Below are 19626 nucleotides of genomic sequence, written 5' to 3'. Positions count from 1 at the left end.
GGTGTATAAAATCATGAGAGGAAAAGATTGAGTAAATGCAGTCTCTTATCCAGAGTATGGGAATCAAAAAACAGAGGACCTCGGTCTAAGGTGAGAGGGTGGGGGGGGGGGGGGGGGGGGGGGGGAGAGAGAGAGAGATTTAATCGGAACCTTAGGGGCACTTTTTTTTTTTTTTTACATGAAGGGTGGTATGTGTATTGAACAAGTTGCTGGAGGAAGTAGATGCGACAGGTACTATCGCAATGTTTTAGGAATATTTGGACATGTACATATGTCCAAATTTCTTATAGAAACTTACAAAATTCTTAAGGGGTTGGACAGGCTAGATGCAGGAAGATTGTTTCCGATGTTGGGGAAGTCCAGAACAAGGGGGTCACAGTTTAAGGATAAGGGGGAAATCTTTTAGGACTGAGATGAGAAAAACATTTTTTACACAGAGAGTGTTGAATCTCTGGAATTCTCTGCCACAGAATGTAGTTGAGGCCAGTTCATTGGCTATATTTAAGAGGGAGTTAGATGTAGCCCTTGTGGCTAAAGAGATCAGGGGGTATGGAGAAAAAGCAGGTACAGGATACTGAGTTGGATGATCAGCCATGATCATATTGAATGGCGGTGCAGGCTCGAAGGGCCGAATGGCCTACTCCTGCATCTCTTTTCTATGTTTCTACATAGGGTAGATTTAGAGATATGTGCCAAACATATGTGGGACTCGCATAGATGGGGCATGTTGGTCGATGTGGACAAGTTAGGCCGAAGGGCCAGCTTCCATTCTGTATGACTATGACTCTATTTTGAAAAGAATTGTCACTGAAGATATCTGTAATTCATTTAGCTTTGCCTTTGGTCCAAGTCGACGAGAAAGGAGAGAAGGTCAGGCCAAATCAAAATCGCTGCATAGTTATTCTAAGAGAAGTACCGGAGTCAACACCTATTGAGGTAAGAATAGTGTTACATCAATAGTGTTACATCGGATTTCAAAGTTTTGAGTCTTATAAAATAAAAGCCGCAGAATGATGTGGTGTAAGGGATGGTAAACTGGTCCAATTATTCTCAAGGTCTTCAGAAACATTAGCAATAAAGCTAATGCCCAGGCCAAATGAGGATCTCAACCTTTTAATTTTGACCGCTTGCGGATTTTGGAGATTAATTCGAAAATGAGCAGTAAATTATAAAAGTGGCATTGTACAAAGGTTTTAAATTAATGAATTGTCACACTATAAATATTAACATGAAAAATGCTAGGAGGGAATTTGACTGGTTTTACTGGAATAAGTGGTGACTACTTCAGTTTGTTACAGATGTTAGGAATATTGATATCAGTACCAGAATGCATGCGAGATCTAATTTAAATCCCTCAACCAAGAAATGCAAGCCATTTGGCCTTGTGGACTGACTCCGTCCATTTTAGTACCCTGGTTACCGGTTAGTCCCCACATTTCTTGATCCCTTTAGCATTAAAAAATAGATTTACATCCTGTGAATGCATTGAACTCTGTTCCCTATAGCAAACCACCTGTGACTATGACATCTGATAGGTACAAAGTACTGGAGTAATTCAGAGGGTCAGGCAGCATCTCTGGAAAAACGGGATAGATGATGTTTCTGGTCAGAACCGTTCTTCAGAATGAACCCTTGGGTCTGAAGAAGGATTCCTACCCAAAATGTCACCCATTGTTTTTCTCCAGAGTTGCTGCCTGACCCGCTGAGTTACCCCAGTACTTTGTGTCTATCCTCGATATAAACCACCATTTGCAGTCCCTTCCTACAAACTATGACAACTGATTCAAGACTCACGCAACGCGGAGCGTCTTTCCTGCATCTAGTCTGTGTCATTATTTACGGTTTCATTGACTTCATAATATCTTGTAATGTGCTCAGAGAATATAAGCCTAGCTGATCTAATCTCTATTCATACTTCAATCCTGCCATCCTAGGGATCAGTCTGGTAAAACCTTTGCACTCCCATTTGATGTGGACTAAAATTGTGTGCCTGTCCAGATGGGATCTTGCCAAAACTGCACAGCTACTGCTGCAGTGAAATGAAGTAATACAATAATAATAATAATAATACATTTTATTTAATGGGCGCCTTTCAGACATCTCAAGGACACCTTACATAGTAATCGGAATAACATATAATCGGAATATAACAAGTAATAAAGACATCACAGAGACACAAATTAAAAACAGAATTCAATCCAAAAACAGAAAATCAAAAACACAGTGTGAAGAGAGAGCAGCGGCAGCCAAAGCGCGCCAGCGTCCACTCTCTCTTCACGGCAGCCTTGGACACAGACCTACAGGACTACAATTAGACAAAAAAATCATCCCCCCACAGTGGATAGCACTGTGGAGGAAGGCACAATGTCCAGTCCCCACCCCATGTTCACCCCAAAGTCAGGCCTATTGAGGCCACCGCAATTGCCTCTACGGAGGCCCGATGTCCCTGGCCGTTGTCACCGGGTGGCCTTGCCCCGGCGTCGGGAGAGTCCTCTCGGCGGCTGGGCCACCTGGAACGGCCGCTTCTTGGTTGGAGCCCGCGGCTGCCGAAGCCGACATGGCTGCGCCGGTTTGGAGCTCCCAGGCTCCCGATGAAAAAGTCGGCGCCGCACTGCCGCCTCTCCGCACTGCCGCCTCTCCGCTCCGCAGACCCGGAGATGTTGCTCTCGGTGGTCCAGCGCGGCGACCCAGGCAAGGCGTTGCCCGCTCCGCTCCAGCGCTTCAATGCTGTGCCGCCGCCGAGGCCGAGGTGCTGGGCGGTCCCCGCCAGGAAACGGCGCTCCAAGCCCGCAGGTAGGCCACGAGGACGGGTCGATGGGCAGCCCGGAGAAAAGGCTGCCACACCGACCAGGTAGGGACCTAGAAATAAAGTTTACACCTACCCCCACATTAAAAAGACCATATCCCCTACAAACAAAAAACAGGACTCACTAAAAACTATTAAAAAAACGAATTTAAAACGGACGGCTGCTGGCTAGCAGCCGTTCACCAAGATGGCTCCTCCTCCTCCACAATACAATACAATTTATTTGTCATTTGAACCTCACATGAGGTTCAAACGAAATTTGGTTTCTGCAGTCATACAAGAAAAGAACCAACACACACACCAACACAATTTACACAAACATCCATCACAGTGAATCTCCTCCTCACTGTGATGGAAGGCAAAGTCTTGTCTCCCCTGCTCTCCATTCTTCTTCCAAAGTCAAAGCCCCCGGCGGGCGCTAGCAAGTCCGCGGCCATTTAAAGCCGCACCGGGCGATGTAAGGCCCTGCTCCGGGTCTTGATGTTGGAGCCCCCGGCGGGCACTAGCAAGTCCCGCGGCTGTAAAAGCCGCGCAGGGCGATGTAAGGCACCGCTCCAGGCCACTTTCAACCACGCAATTCGGGCGGGAGAAGTTACCATTGCTGGTGCTCCGTGAAGCAGTCTCCCACCGGGGACCCACGAGCTCCCGGTGTCACCATCCACCGGAGCCGGGTCGCAGCAGCGCGCCATCACAGCTCTCCGCACTCCGAAGCCGGCCTGCTCCACAATGGTAGGTCCGCAGCTCCGCCGGCTCCGTGACTTGAGCTGTCGTTCCGGCAGGAGGCCGCTCCACGGCGCTAGGCCCCAACGGCAACGGAGACCCGACAGGGAAAGGTCGGGTCCCCGTACAGGGAAGAGATTTAAAAGTTTCCCCCGCCCCCCCACACATTCACATTTAAAAACCCACTATACCCTCAGCGGGACAAAAAAAAAAAGACAGACGGACTGCAGAGGCAGCTGCGACGTCGGTCGTGCCGCCCACCCACACACAAGTAAATGTTTTGTTTTGCGAACTGTCGGTCAGGTGACATTAAAACTCAATGTTGGGGATACTCAGCATCTCCGGTGGCATATGTGAGAAGAAAGGTTCACATTTCAAGTTAAAGGTCCTTCATTAATTTAATTTGCTCTTCAAGTTGGCTATGATAAGGCTTTTCAGTTGATTTGCATATTTTTCGTTTCCTCTGTTATTGAGCAATACTAAAGCTATTTGTCATTTTTAGTCGATAGAATAATCAACAAACTGAAGCAGTGACAAGTTTTTTACTAGTTTCTTACTGCCATTATAACTTCCAGGAAAGCCTATCAATTACTGTAAATATGCTTCTTCCAAGGGTCATTAAATGGGGGTGGTGGTATGTTTTGATAAATTCTTGTACAATAAGTACTGCTCATTTGCATTTTAGAATTTAATTTTTTTGACTTGCAAATATCCAGCATGGGATATTTCTGTTCAATGACTAGTTATCTTTTTTTCTCTCTCTAGGAAGTAGAAGCGCTTTTTAAAGGAGAAAATTTCCCAAAATTCATGAGTTGTGAATTTGCCTACAATGATAATTGGTTTATCACCTTTGAATCGGAGGCTGATGCACAGCAGGTAAAGTGAATTGTTTCTGGGGGTATTTGGGGAATTTTGACAACCAGTACAATGCTCATTATTCTGAGCGAATAATTAATATTAATTAATTGGCGAGCAATGCTCTCATAATAAAGAATGGGAACTGGAATAGTCTTAAAATAGTAGATAGACACAAAAGGCTGGAGTAACTCAATGGGTCAGATAGCATCTGGAGAAACTGAATAGGTGATGTCTCTGGTTGAGACCAATCTTCCCCTATTCCATATCTCCAGAGATGCTGTCTGACCCGCTGAATTACTCCAGCTTTTTGTATTTATCTTCGGTTTAAACCAGCATCTGCAATTCCTTCATACACAGTCTTGAAATAGTTCTGTGTTCAAAGTGCAGTGAGTAACACATAGCCTTTATTTCTTGACTTTGTTTAAATTGAGTCCAGATTGGATGTCTTACTGGTAACTTTGTAAATATCGTTTTCAGAATACGACGACGGTGTCTAATTCAGTTTGATATAGTTCCATAAGCAAGATTTCTACTGCAGTGACAAGCTGGGCAAGGCAGTGCCATATTGATGCAGGAGAGGGCGTCTTGAGCCTGGGGTTGAAGAGCATTGCTCGCCATCACTTTAGTGTGGCTGACTAATTTTAGTTGGTATAGCGTGGTTGAAATTGAAAATCTTCAATTACATGGAATTAATCATGATGAGAAGAGAACTACGTTTAAATGCCCCCACTCTTGTCATTAAACCAATCATTTAAAACTTTTGCAATTGAAAATCAAATTAATCTTTGGAGCAAAAAACATTCAACTGCGTTTATTGAGGTTGACAATTTTCCTACAAAATTGTTTCTATTATTAATGCTCAAGATGAGCAACTTGTGGTTTTATGAAGACTTAAACATAGGAAAAATCTAAAGAATATGTACATATTAGATTTTGTGCCCGATGATATCGAGGATTATATGTTATGACAATCATTATTTATTCAGCCAGCCCTTGACCATTTAACAAATTAATGATAGCACTGATCTCAACTGTGTTGCGTTTGCCTAAGCATTTCTTTATATCTTGTATTGCAATGTCAGCTTCAATTGTAAATGGCAAATTACTTAACTTATCAAAGGGAATAGTTTTCTTGAAGACATAATAACTGGCAAGTTTTCCGTAAATTTTATTTCTTCACCTTGAGTGTCATTCTGTTAAATGGAGTTAAAAAAGTGTTCTGACTCACTTATTTTGTTCAGGCATACAGATACCTTCGAGAAGAAGTAAAGACCTTTCAAGGGAAGCCTATAAAGGTAGCTGTTTTATATTTGCTTAAATGTTTAATTCTTTCTGTGGTATGAAATTATTAACTTGAACCTGGGCCTTTTTGTAGGCAAGGATAAAAGCAAAGCCAATGGCTATCAACACTTTTCTACCAAAGAATGGTTACAGACCTCTTGACATGAACCTATACACTCAGCAGAGGTACACGTCATTTTATGTGCCTCCCATCTACAGCCCCCAGCAGCAGTTTCCACTTTACAGCCTTCTTACTCCTCAGTCTTGGTCTACAACCCACAGCTACCTGGATCCAACATTGGTAAGCATTATGCATTTGTATGTTGTGAATATTTGATGTGTGTGCATGCTTGGTGTATTTTAATTATGAATCTTTTGGAATTGCCCTGAATAGCATTTTCCTTAATAACACATTATAAATATATTACCTCCTTGCTAAGTGCGACCTTTCATTTCTTTGACAAATCTTGAATATCCTAGAGAAACTACTTAGATCCCTTAGAATTTCCATTGGAAGCAAAAGTTTGGGAATTAATATTTTGTTGTGGGGCAAACTAATCTTGGTTCTTGGTTTCTTGGTCCTCCAAAATATTCCAAATGGAATTTAAACTGGAGGTGGTGAAGGGAGGGCTTAAGCCAGAAAGGGTTATTGGGAAGAAAGAGCTACTTCAAATTTAGTTGCACCTGGTTGGGTAACTTGCCTATGGAGAGTGTTGTGGTGCTTTTTAACTTCCTTTTTTTTTGAAAAATGGTTTGGTTCCTCATTTCTTTTTCAGCAAAATAATTTTGTGCTGTTCTTCAAAGTATGTTTGAAAGGAGACGAGGAAACATTTTTTCACACAGTGGTGAGTCTGTGGAATTCTCTGCCTCAGAGCACAGTGGAGGCGGGTTCTATGGATATTTTCTAAGAGAGGGCTAGATAGGGCTCTTAAAGAGACCAGAGTCGGGGGATATGGGGAGAAGGCAGGAATGGGGTACTGATTGGGGATGATCAGCCATGCTCACATGATCACGAAGGGCCAAATGGCCTACTCCTGCGTCTATTGTCTATTGTCTATCATCTCAGTCCAGATTGGTCTGCCCCATTGAGACTGCGACCCCCTAGGAATAGTGCTCATCCAGGGTAAATGTAGGAGAGGGAGATAGTTCAGTCATGATTTACTGGAGTAGACTTGATGGGACAAATGGCCTATTTCTACTCTTATTCCTTTTGACCTTGTATTCCATTCCCTGGATGCAGTCTCACCAAGGCAGCATGACGTCTTTACTATTTCATTGTATTATTTGTTGCCTTAATTACTTGTTGCCAGTTGCACGTAAACTCAGTGGCTTGCGTACAAGGACTCTAATGCCCCTGCCCGACTTAGGAAACCTGAACGGAAACCTCTGGAGACTTTGCGCCCCACCCAAGGTTTCCGTGCACTTCCCGGAGGTTTTTGTCAGTCTCCCTACCTGCAACCTCCGGGAACTGCACGGAAACCTTGGGTGGGGCGCAAAGTCTCCAGAGGTTTCCGTTCAGGTTTCCTAAGTGAGATGGGGGCATTAGGAGCATGCCCCACCTCATCAACATCTATTCTGGGGGTTTTTAAACTCCATTTCAAATTGGCTAATTTTTATATCTTGCATTGACAGTAGGATTAACAAAATAGTTTCCTGCAAAAAAAAAAAGTTGCTCATGTACTAGATTAATTCGTTATTTCAAATGCCTGAAATGACTGGCCTGTAACCTTTATCTCAAGGTCTGCTAGAACTTGTGGCAAGTGCTGGTTTTACTTGGTTCTTAAACTCCTTCTGCAGATGTTTTTTTGCAAGTCCATCATGCTAGTTTTGGTTTGCCGTGTGGTTTGATAGGAGACTCGATTGAAGTCATGTGTTTTCTGAAAATAAGCTTTTTTTTAAATATAGGTTTTAGATGAATTATGTGAATCAATGATTTGTTGGTAGAAATCTGGGAATTTTAACTTGTGTCAGCAGTATCCAAAGGACAAGTTGCGTAATGGTGCAATTCCTTAATTTCAGGGTTGAATTGCAGTTGTTTTGCTTCTCGGCTAATGCTCAGCCAAAATTAGAATCCACTGAGATGGGAAAACTTGCTATTGGAAATACCACTATTACTTTGGAAAGAGTTTCAGAAGTTAAACATTAACTGCAAGTGATGCAATTAGTCATTTTGGTTAAACCATATAAGAAGCTTTTGATATATAGGAGCAAATCAAATCTTGTATATTTAATGAAATTGTTAAATTCCAGAATCCAGACAAAAAATAAATCTAATAAACTACTCGCCAGAGGCACTTAATAATGCCCAAAAGCAGCATTGATTTTGAAAAGTGTCCATTTAATTCCTTAGTGTCTTTATCTGAGGTCTCATAACTATAATTTCTTGGAAGGTCAAAGAATCAGGCCTAATTCCATAAATCACCTACGCTAAATTACCAATCTTGATACTTGTGAACTTGGGTCTACAGTTTATCCAATTATTCAAGGCTTGGAATATCTTAATCATATGTTCTATGGATTCTCCATTTGAAATTGGACCTGTTTATCTGCATCTGTTTATGATCTGCAGCATAATATGCATTTGAGTATGAGCTGTCCAAAATGAGTATTTCACAACTAATCCTTGCACGGTTAAGAGTGAATAAAGAGGTATTTGTAAAGACTATTTGTATATCTAAAAGCCTCATAAACACTATTGCACCTGCCTCGACTATCCACCCTGGCAGTGCGTTCCAGGCACCCATCACACCCCCCCCCCCCCCCCCCCCCCCCATGTTAAAAAAATCAACAACAAAAAAACATTTGCCCCGCACATCTACTGTAAACTTTGCCCCATTCTTCTTGAAATTCCCACCCAGGCATAAAGGTTTTGACTGTCTACCTCTTAATTTTATTTCCATCAAGACTTCCCTCAGCATCTGGTGCTCCAGAGAAAACAATCCAAGTCTGTCCAACCCCTCCTGACAGTCAATACTGTCCAATACAGGCAGCATTCTGGTAAACCTCTTCTGCACCCTCTCTAAAACCTGCTTACAATGTGCTGACCAGAGCTTCACACAGTACTCCATGCAGCTTAACCAAAGTCCTCTAAAGCTGCATCTTGACTTTCTGACTCTTATACTCAATGCCTCGACCAACAGAGATAATATGCCATTTTTACTGTTCTATCTATTTGTATCGCCACTTACATGCAGTTGCATCCCTCTACATCAATGCTTTAAATAGTCTTGCCATTAAATGTATACTTTCCCCTTGCATTCAACTTCCCAAAATGCCACACCTCACCATGCTCGGATTTAATTCCATCTGTCAGTCAGCAACGGTAGTATTCTTTAAGAAAATTGACTAAATTGTTTAGGATTGCAATTGGATGGAAATGCAAGTGGGATAAACCATCTCTGCTTGGTGTTTGGTTGTAGAATGCCAATGTGCAGATGGGATGGGGGGTGGGGGGGGGGGCAGAATGAGAGCGCAGAGGGGAGGGATAACTTGCTCCAATCTGGTGTTACAATCGGTACTCGGCTAGTAAATGGTGGCCCACAAAGACAGTCATCTCAGATCTTGTAAGAATTGGAAAATACAACTAAATTTATTCACATTGCTTGGAAGCTTGCCGTTCAAGATTTTCAGTGGAATTTTGCAACCTATCCAATGTTTACAAAGCAACATAAGTTTGTTTTGTGGCTTCAGATTCAGATTCAACTTTAATTGTCATTGTCAGTGTACAGTACAGAGACAACGAAATGCAGTTGAGACAACGAAATGCAGGCTTGTTTTAGATCACGATGGCGGATGTCATGCATAAGCGTCTCAGCATTTTCCTGACTATAACTTTATAATCTCTGCCATTACTGGACATCGGGAAGAGTTTGGTCTTCAGAGTTAAATAATTTTTTTTCTAGATTAAAATCTTCGACTTGACTGATGGTTCATTCTTAAAGTGAAACGTGCAGCACGTTAAGTTCAGTGCCTCGGTTATGAATCATGTGTTCTTGAACAATCTTTAAATGTACTGGGTATTCAATTTACTAAGCTTTTTTTCTAACTTGTTGGTTAGGTGTCTCCATTTCCAAATGCTGGCTTCATCAATGGATTTACTGCAGCCCCAAACTTCAAATCTGCAACAGCCCCTTTGACCTCACTCAGACAATATAATCCTAGAAACAGGTAAGATTTAAAAGATTTTTCGAACGATATTTGCAAAACTAATTTGGTAGCAAGTACAGCATCCCGTGCCATTACAATAGAAAAGGGCTCACTGTAGCCATACAGTAATCGAGAGAATTACAGATGGACAATGAGACAAAAATGAAGGGAGATATAAAGACAGTGCTCTGTTTTGTTTGGAAGCAGTCTGCCAATTTATGTTTTTGCAGTAATTTAACGGGTGATACAGGGTTACCAGTGGATTTAAGATCTTTATTTTTCATAAGCTGGAGTGCTTTTGAAATATGAGTATCGGTTGCCCACTTAACCCAGGCTTGCTCTGCAATTTAATAAGACAGCAGCTGATCGGATTGTAACCTTTCACTCCCTTGCACGTCCATTTTTTTTTCTGCCTCAAACTATTAGACTGTTTGCAGTGCCTTGGAGGGAGAACATCTTGAAGACATGATGCAGAAAATTGTCTGTCTCAAATTGAGTGCACCTTATTACTCCAGTGAACTCTCATTCTAGATGTTCCATGAAATAAACATCTGCACATCCACCCTGTGTAGACTCTCCTCTGGATTTTGTTTCATTCAGTTCACATGTAAATTACAGCACATACAATCCTAACCTGATCTACATTGTAAGATATTACTGGACTACACTTCTTCCCACCTGCTTCCTGTAAAGATTCTATCCCCATCTCCCAGTTCCTCTGTCTATGCCGCATCTGCACCCAGGATGAGGTGTTCCAAACCAGGGCATCGGAGGTTTCCTCATTCTTTAGGGAATGGGGTTTCCCCTCTTCGACTATAGATGAGGCTCTCACCAGGGTCTCCTTTATATCCCGTAGCTCCGCTCTCACTCCCAGTCCCCCCCACTCATAACAAGGACAGAGTCCCCCTTGTCCTCGCCTTCCATCCTACCAGCCGTCATACAACAGAAAATCCTCCGATATTTTCGCCAACGGGATCCCACCACTGGCCTCATCTTCCCATCTCCTCCCCTTTCCGCAGAGACAGCTCCTTGGTCAATTCGTCCTTTCTCATGCAAACCACTCCCTGCCCTGGTACTTTCCCTTGCAACTGCAGGAAATGCTGCACTTGTTGCTTTACCTACTCCCCTCAACACCATCCAAGGACCCAAGCAGTCTTTCCAGGTGAGGCAGAGGTTCACCTGCATCTCCTCCAACCTCACCTATTGCATCCGCTGTTCTAGGTGTCAACTGCTCTACATCGGTGAGACCAAGCGCAGGCTTTGCGATCGCTTCGCCCAACACCTCAGCTCAGTTCGCATTAACCAACCTGATCTCCCGGTGGCTCAGCACTTCAATTCCCCCTCCCATACCGAATCCTACCTTTCTGTCCTGGGCCTCCTCTATGGCCAGAGTGAGGCCCACCCCAAATTGAAGGAACAGCACTTCATATTTCGCTTGAGTAGTTTACACCCCAGTGGTATGAACTTTGACCTCCAATTTCAGGTAGACCTTGCCCTCCTTCCCCTCCCCTTCCCAGCTCTCCCACATACTATTGTCTCTGCCTCTTCCTTTTTTCTTCCCGCCCCCCACCACCCCCACATCAGTCTGAAGAAGAGTATCGACCCTAAACGTCACCCATTCCTTCGCTCTATAGATGCTGCCCCACCCGCTGAGTTGCTCCAGTATTTTTGTCTACCTTCGATTTTTCCAGCATCTGCATTTCTTTCTTATACATTGTAAGAGATGTCTATTCTAGTTTAACATTCTGTTACTCTCTTAATTACTGGTCATCACCATGCTCATATTATTTGCCCAGTTAGATCTAATTACCACATTTTGCAATCTCTCAGCATATATTAATTGGTTCCGACCTTTATTTCATAAGGAATAGGAGGAGAATTAGGCCATTTGGCCCATCGTCTACCGTTCAACCATTCAATGTAGGCTGATCTATATCTCCCTCCTAACCCCATTCTCCTGCCCCCCATAACCTCTGACACCTGTACTAATCTAGAATCTATCTACTGTAAAAATATCCGGCGAATTCATTTCATCAGCAAATTTGTAATCTTGTCTTTGGTGTCATTGTCACAGTTTGTGTAATATTCAGGCCCAGTATCTATTTGCATGGCATCCTTGTTTGCATCTTGCCTGCCAGAAAAATACCAATTTATGACTATTCTGGCTTGCTAACAGAAAATGATCTCTCATTTATTCCAACAATTCTGATTTTAATTCAGGATAATGTGTAATACCGCACCTTCTCAAATGTCTATTGGAAATCTTAAGTATTGTACATCCGCAGACAAAAACAGGCCATCTGGTGTACTGACTCTGCACTTGCTGTCATGCGCCCATTTGCACTAAAATTATTCTCCCTACATTGCTAACAACCTCTAGATTCTGGCACTCATTCACATTTGGGGGGGTATTACGCTGTGGCTAATAAATTTACTTAAAGATCTTATAGGAGGAAACTCCACAGTCGTAGGGTGAGCATGCAAAATCAATAGCAGGTTAAGATTAAACCTGGGGTTGCAAGGAAGTGCCTCTATAAGCGAGTTTGGTATTCCGACTGCGCATGCCCAGGTCATAGGTCACTCGCTATAAACATTCTCGGCAGCTGCATTTGCGTGCAGGCTTGTTTTTTGTCCGGGGTCGGGCCCGGGTCTCCGGGCGCTGTTGAGTTGCTGCTGGGCTGTCCCCGTCCCCTCCCGGATGTCCTATCCCTGTCCGGGCGGCCCCGGACTTACAGCTGGCGGGGGGTGGGGGGGGGGCTGTCCAGCTGGGTTGGATGAGGCGTCTGTGTGCATGCAGCTGCCGGGAATGTCTCTCCGCCTGTCCAGTCCCCCCGCTCCCACTCACATCTTCCCCCCCCCCCCCCCCCCCCCCCCCCCCCCCATATCTCGCTATTCCAGATTAAATATATTACACATATTTCATGAATAAAGATAAGAATTTATGCACAGTTTTAACAGTCAGCGCTTTGTTCGCTTTTTCTTTATAGCCAGTGACCTTTGACAAATCCCATGATTCCTTGCGTTTTTTGGGAATACTGAACTCGCAGGTGCCACGCCATAATCCTTGTAATCGTTCACAGTGACACACATTAAATTAACCAGCCTAACATTTCCTGCTTTCGAACTTCATATTTTGATTAAGATATATTTCCTCACAGAATTCATGAGTATGTAGTTGCATTGATTTCAAAACTTCAAAAACCTATGTTTTGGTTGTTATTAAATGTGTTCTCAACTATTTAAGTTTCTTAAACTTCAAATTTCTTTTAACCAGACTGCATACTTTGAAAATGTCTGAAGTGTATGATTTTTGTTTTGCCAAATAAGTAACTATTTAAAAAATCTTCTGTCAAGTCTTGCTGTCATTCTGGAGTTTGCATTACCAGAATAATTTATGTGAAAGAATATAAAGATCAAAGGATAAATCCGTTGAAACTTTATTCAAAGTTCCTATGATTTTATATGTTCTCTTCTCTTAAAGTTTGGAATCTTAGGTTGGTGTTTGATAGAATCAAAAAATAATTAAAGCAATAGTGACCACTGTATATGCATTTTGATATTTCAAAGTAATGTGCGTGTAATATGCTCATTATGGCTACACGGCTCCAGGTGTAATTTGATCTCTAATATATAAGGACATCAAATTGGGTATATAATGCAATTTAAAAAATTTGTAGATGTCACTAAGCTTCAAGTCGTATCCTAAAATCTGGAGCTTTCTGGGTCAATTTTCCTGCTAGATGTTAACTTGGTAATAGGCTCTCGTGTTTACTTTTTTTTAAATTTGTGAGTGAAAAGTAAGACCATCAACAGTGCCCTCCATAATGTTTGGGACAAAAGCCCGTCATTTATTCATTTGCCTCTGTCCTCCACAATTTGAGATTTGTAATAGAAAAAAATCACATGTGGTTAAAGTACACATTGTCAGATTTTAATAAAGGCCATTGTTATACATTTTGGTTTCACCTTGTAGAAATTACAGCAGTGTTTATACATAGTCCCTCCATTTCAGGGCACCATAATGTTTGGGACACATGGCTTCACAGGTGTTTATAATTGGTCAGGTGTGTTTAATTGCCTCCTTCATGCAGGTAAAAGAGAGCTCTCAGCACCTAGACTTTCCTCCAGCCTTTCCATCACCTTTGGAAACTTTTATTGCTGTTTATCAATTATCAACATGGGGACCAAAAGTTGTGCCAATGAAAGTCAAAGAAGCCATCTTGAGACTGAGAAACAAGAATAAAACTTAGCGACATCAGCCAAACCTTAGGCTTACCGAAATCAACCTTGGGCTTACCAATATCCTTTGCATGCAATGACTGCTTGAAGTCTGCGATTTATGGACATCGCCAGTTGCTGGGTGTCTTCTCTGGTGATGCTCTGCCATGATTGAGAACCAAGAATAAAACTGTTAGAGACATCAGCCAAACCTTAGGATTACCAAAATAAACGGATTTGGGAACATCATTAAGAAGAAAGAGAGCACTTACTTATGAAAGAGAGAGCTTACTAATCGCAAAGGGACTGACAGGCAAAGGAACACCTCCACAGTTGATGACAGAAGAATTCTCTCTATAATAACGAAAAATCCCCAAACACCTGTCTGACAGATCAGAAACTCTCTTCAGGAGTCGGGTGTGGATTAGTCAATGACCAATGTCCGCAGAAGACTGCATGAACAGAAATACAGAGGTTACACTGCAAGGTGCTAACCACTGGTTAGCCTTAAAAATAGGATGGCCAAGTTAGTTTGCCAAGAAGTACTTAAAAGAGCACCCACATTTCTGGAAAAAGGTCTTGTGTATGTATGAGACAAAGATTAAGTTATATCAGAGTATGGAGGAGAGAAGGAACTGCCCAAGATCTAAAGCACACTACCTCATCTGTGAAACATGGTGGTGGGGGTGTTATGGCCTGGGCATTTGTAGCTGCTGAAGATACTGGCTCACCTCTTCATTGATGATACAACCACTGATGGTAGTAGCATAATGAATTCTGAAGTGTATAGACACATTCTTATCTGCTTAAGTTCAAACAAATGCCTCAAAACTCATTGGCCGGCGGTTCATTCTAAAATAAGACAATGATCCCAAACACTGCTAAAGCAACAAAGGAGTTTGTCAAAGCTAAAAAATTGTAAATTCTTGAGTGGCCAAGTCAATCACCTGATCTGAACCCAATTGAGCAAGTCTTTTATATGCTGAAGAGGAAACTGAAGAAGATAAGCCCTCACAACAAGCAGCGTAACCTAAAGATGGCTGCAATACAGGCCTGGCAGAGCATCACCAGAGAAGACACCCAGCAACTGGTGATGGCCATGAATTGCAGACTTCAAGCAGTCATTGCATGCAAAGGATATGCAACAAAATACTAAACATGACTACTTTCATTTACATGACATTGCTGTGTCCCACACGTTATGGTGCCCTGAAATGGGGGGATTATGTATAAACACTGCTGTAATTTCTACTTGGTGAAACCAAAATGTATAAAAATGGCCGTTATTAAAATCTGACACTGTGCACTTTAACCACGTGATTTGTTTTATGACATTTCCCAAATTATGGAGTACAGAGGCAAATAAATAAATGATGGGTGTTTGGCCCAAACATTGAGTAACAACAGCATGTAAAATAAAAGCACACCAATGTATTTACATTATTAATTACTTAACAAAACTTGCAATGCATCTTAGCATTGCGGTAGTGAGAATGTTCACACAACCTCCTAATACATATCACAATTATTGGCTACCAACATTTTGTTTAGGATTCTTCATTTGTGCTTTTATTTGTATGAGATATTGCCAATGATAGGAAGCCAATTGATTCTAAGGAGATTCAGTCGCCTACAGTATAAATATTGAGGCAGGGACGGGAAGAGACGATCATTTTATCTTTTCAAAAGTATTGAAAGATTAGAATGTGTAAGACGTGGCACGAAACTATCCAGTGATAGTAGATTGTCCCGTCTCAGCTCCACAAAACTGGTTTGTAAGGGACTCCGGTGTCTGTTCTCTAATTTAGAAATGTAATGAGCAGAAACTGATTTAGTGTGCAGATTGCCTTCTGAAAGGAAATGAATGGATCTCCTTTCAGCATGGATTGAAAATGAGCTTGGGGAAGCAAGTTGGATAGATGGGCAGCCATGTGACTTTCAGCCATCAGATCTTAAACTGGGTGCACTGGCCAATCGATCAATCAATGATACCCCAACTTGATCTTTATAATGAATATGTAACTTTTTTTAAAGGGTGCATTTTATTGCACATGTCAAGTCGAAGAAAATTGAGTAGTGCAATTTGCTTGACCTGTAATATGGGGTATTCAAGTGGAAGAAGTCTTGACGTTTTGGAGAATTTCACAAATCTATTTGTAATTTATTAATTCTCCTAACTTCATATTCTGATTGAGGAGGGTATCAGATTTGCTAACCAATGCCTCTATACAATGGTACACAAAAATGCTGGAGAAACTCAGTGGGTGCAGCAGCATCTATGGAGCGAAGGAAACAGGCAACGTTTCAGGCCGAAACCCTTCTTCAACCTTTCCAGCATCTGCAGTTCCTTCTTAAACACCCCTCTATACAATCTTGGTTGTTATATCCTTGAACCTTAAGTAGATAAAGTGGTTTTGATATGCGGCTAAGCTGCAGATTTGTGATTCAGCTGAAGGCCTTGAGTTTGTATATTCCACTACATAAAAGACCCAATTTTGTTTGGAAACTGAATACTTTTGGGTGGAGCCTTACAGTTCAGCCTCTTCTGCCAGTTGCAGACTTGGGCTCAATTGTGATGATATACGTTGTGTTCTGTTGCTGCAGATGGTTGTTTCAGCCTGTTGCTAACAATAAATATTAACAGATGGTCATCACATTGCTGATCATGTCCATCATAGGCAATTATACGTCTGGAGTGGTTGATAATTGATCAGGAGCCAGAACAGTTAGGAGCATGTTAGTTTACTTGTACCATCTCCAGTACTCGCCAAACATGAAATTTTCTGTGGCAAACACTCCTGGTCACCCTGTGTTGTTTGACCTAATTTTTATTTTTGTAATTTTGGGGGGGGGGAAAAAATGTCGCTTGGGAAGAATGATTACTTATTAAATATTCTGCCTTTGGTTATGTGGTCTTAAAACCAGTAAGATCACATTCTAATAAATCACCATACATTGAATTTGTGATCAGGAACCACAGCAAATCTCATCTACGCCCCACATTGCCGAACGCAGATCGTGGACCAGGACTTTTAGAGAGCCCAACGATATTTAATTTTTCGACGGATCGTCTGTTGAATGGTGTTCGAAGTCCTCAGATGCGACCAGCTGGACCCAATAGGACACGGATCCATAGCAATGCAGCTTATAATAAGAGAGATTTTGGGATTGCCAGGTCAGCGGAGCAAATCAATGCTGATTCATCACCCAGCATGGGTCGAGGAAGGTGAGTTGGATTAACCAAAATAAGGAAGCATAAATTTCAAATTGACTTCCCTTTTGTTTCAAACATTATCTGTTTATAGTCAGACAAATAAAATGCAGATAATCATGAAGCAGGAATGCTGAAAATCCTCCAGGTCAGCATTTAGTGCCACCACCTCCTTTTCATTCCCACCCTGTAATTGTGCAGCTGATAATGACTATGCTCCACGCACATTGCAATTTGTATTCATAGCAAAGTGGACTCCACAGATGTTTGAAGGATTTTAAGCATGATTACAATGGAAACAGTTATAGAAACCCAACAGCGTCTCAATTTATTTTGCATTGTTTTATACAAAGCAAGCTATAAACTTAGACCGTATGAACTGGCATGTCAAAGCATATGATGGAAACTAGCTTTTTCTCCGATTAATTAAATTTTCATTGTATTGTTTTTTCCAGGAAGAATTCATATGGATACAGGAAGAAAAGGGAAGACAAGTTTACGGTATGATATTTTGCAGTCTTGAAATTTATTGCTTTCATTTTTATTGAAGCAGGGTGCTTATTCATGGCAGTTCGGAATCATTCCAGTTTAACTTGCCTGTCCCATCCAACATGTTCAATTACGAGGAGTGGAACTGGTTTGAGAGTATTGAATTCTGTTATCTCTAATTTGCTATACAAAATATTCAGACAGAAGCCCTGCCTTCATTTAAATAACTATTTGTGTTATAAAGTGGCAGACTATGCAATTGAGTACTACTTTACATTTGTGCTTGGTCTGATGAGGGAGAAAAGCCTAAAGTGGCAGCTGGTGGAGCTAGTGCCTCTCAGTGCCAGATACCCGGGTTCGATTCTGACCTTGGGTATTGTTTCATTATGTTCTGTCTCTATCTGGACTATACATAATGGACTATTAAAGCAGTCTTGCTTACTTGAACTTTATTGTCTTTGTGCAGTCATCATCCGAACTGGGCCGCGCCCCCGGTGTCACCTCTAAACCAGTCCCCCGTACAACAGTACTTAAATAAACAATCCTATTGTTACAGGTATTATCTATGTGGAGTTTGCACTTTATCCCTGGGTGATTGTGTGGGTTTCCTTCAGGATGTCCGGTTTCCTACCACATTTTCAAAGACGTGCAGCTTGTAGGTTAATTGCTGGGTAGATAATAGTGGCTAGATATTGAATCCACTTCAGGGCAAAAGATGCCCTTGTCTTTGAATCGCTTTACATTCTCTTCACTCAACATCATTTGATCCAGTTGTCCACAGCTATGCTAGCAACTGGCTCCACACTCTGGTCCCTTTATTTAAACTCCTATTTGACATGCACCTTTAAAATAAATTAACCAAAACATTTACTCATCCCTTTAACCATTTTTCAGGCACATTTTCAATTAGTCAACTACTTTATTGTGAATGACTTCTGGATGTTTCACAATATGTTGTGAAAGAGATTCGTAATCCAGTTTAATGATAAAGTACACATCATTCTAGTCAGCACATTCTTTTTCATTTCAAAACATAATGTGGGAGAGGAATCCAAGGTTAATGAAACTTATTCAGCACATTTCAGCTAATATCTTAAAACATGAGGGCAACACCGGTGATTTCTGCCATCTCCTCCCCAGCAACTTGCCCTGCACCTTCTAGTTAAGTAGAGAATATACATTTGTCATTACACCATTTACAAGGAAAATAGACAAGGTGCAATATAAACATCATTTTACACCACATTCCAGTCTTTGGTTTAACATTGCTTTTTTTTTTAAACGTATCAATTTATTGTGCTACAGCTTTTAAGAATGATGTTTTTTCTTCATTCGCTTTCATTAATCTTGTGTGCTATTGATGAGAAATTGCTGACTTCTAATTTCCCCAGATTTCTAATTTTCCACTGTATCAACATAAGCCATGGTCCTTTCATAACTTCATCTTTCCCTTTTTTCCCCAGAAATAGTTTAAAGTTCAGACGTATGTTGTATTTTTTAATTAACTCAATCTGGGATGTTTCATTATGTCGTTACAAGCAATTAGCTTGGGTAACTGCATGAAGAATTTTCTTTTCTTTTTTAATCTACCTGCCGTCTACTTGCACTTTGTATAATAAGGTTGTATTTAAAATTGAACATGTTGGATGGTTTCATGGCATGTCTTCTCTCAAGTGCTTAACAGGTTTTGCATTATTTGGTATGCACAATTAACATTGAGGTTTTTCTGATCAGATTCAATGTAGGCTTAATGTTAATTGAATTAGCCAAAATTCTCAATTAAATCCTGGGGAGCCCATAGATTTAGCCACTCTATTTTTATGGGCTGACTGGAACCTGTTGAAACATATTGGACATGTTTGAAGTATAAAATAATATCCAGATGATATGAACCAAG

The 19626-nt window shown here is 41.4% G+C and overlaps 1 protein-coding gene across 5 annotated transcripts in view; it reads left to right on the top strand.

Moving 5' to 3' along the window:
- larp4b (La ribonucleoprotein 4B) overlaps window positions 1-19626 on the top strand; it is a 105827-nt gene that overhangs the window by 67095 nt on the left and 19106 nt on the right. For 4 of the 5 annotated variants that reach the window (XM_033044760.1, XM_033044747.1, XM_033044752.1 and 1 more), the window contains 7 exons: window positions 833-936; window positions 4292-4402; window positions 5626-5679; window positions 5760-5966; window positions 9723-9832; window positions 17001-17255; window positions 17696-17741. In XM_033044760.1, the coding sequence (XP_032900651.1) occupies window positions 833-936; window positions 4292-4402; window positions 5626-5679; window positions 5760-5966; window positions 9723-9832; window positions 17001-17255; window positions 17696-17741 (887 nt within the window). The remainder of the gene's footprint in view (window positions 1-832; window positions 937-4291; window positions 4403-5625; window positions 5680-5759; window positions 5967-9722; window positions 9833-17000; window positions 17256-17695; window positions 17742-19626) is intronic. The other variant, XM_033044774.1, reaches the window with a different exon arrangement.

Source organism: Amblyraja radiata, chromosome 2, assembly GCF_010909765.2.
Source record: "Amblyraja radiata isolate CabotCenter1 chromosome 2, sAmbRad1.1.pri, whole genome shotgun sequence".
NCBI lineage: Eukaryota > Metazoa > Chordata > Chondrichthyes > Rajiformes > Rajidae > Amblyraja > Amblyraja radiata.
Note: the sequence above shows the minus strand (reverse complement) of the source record. Positions and strands in the feature narration are given on the sequence as shown.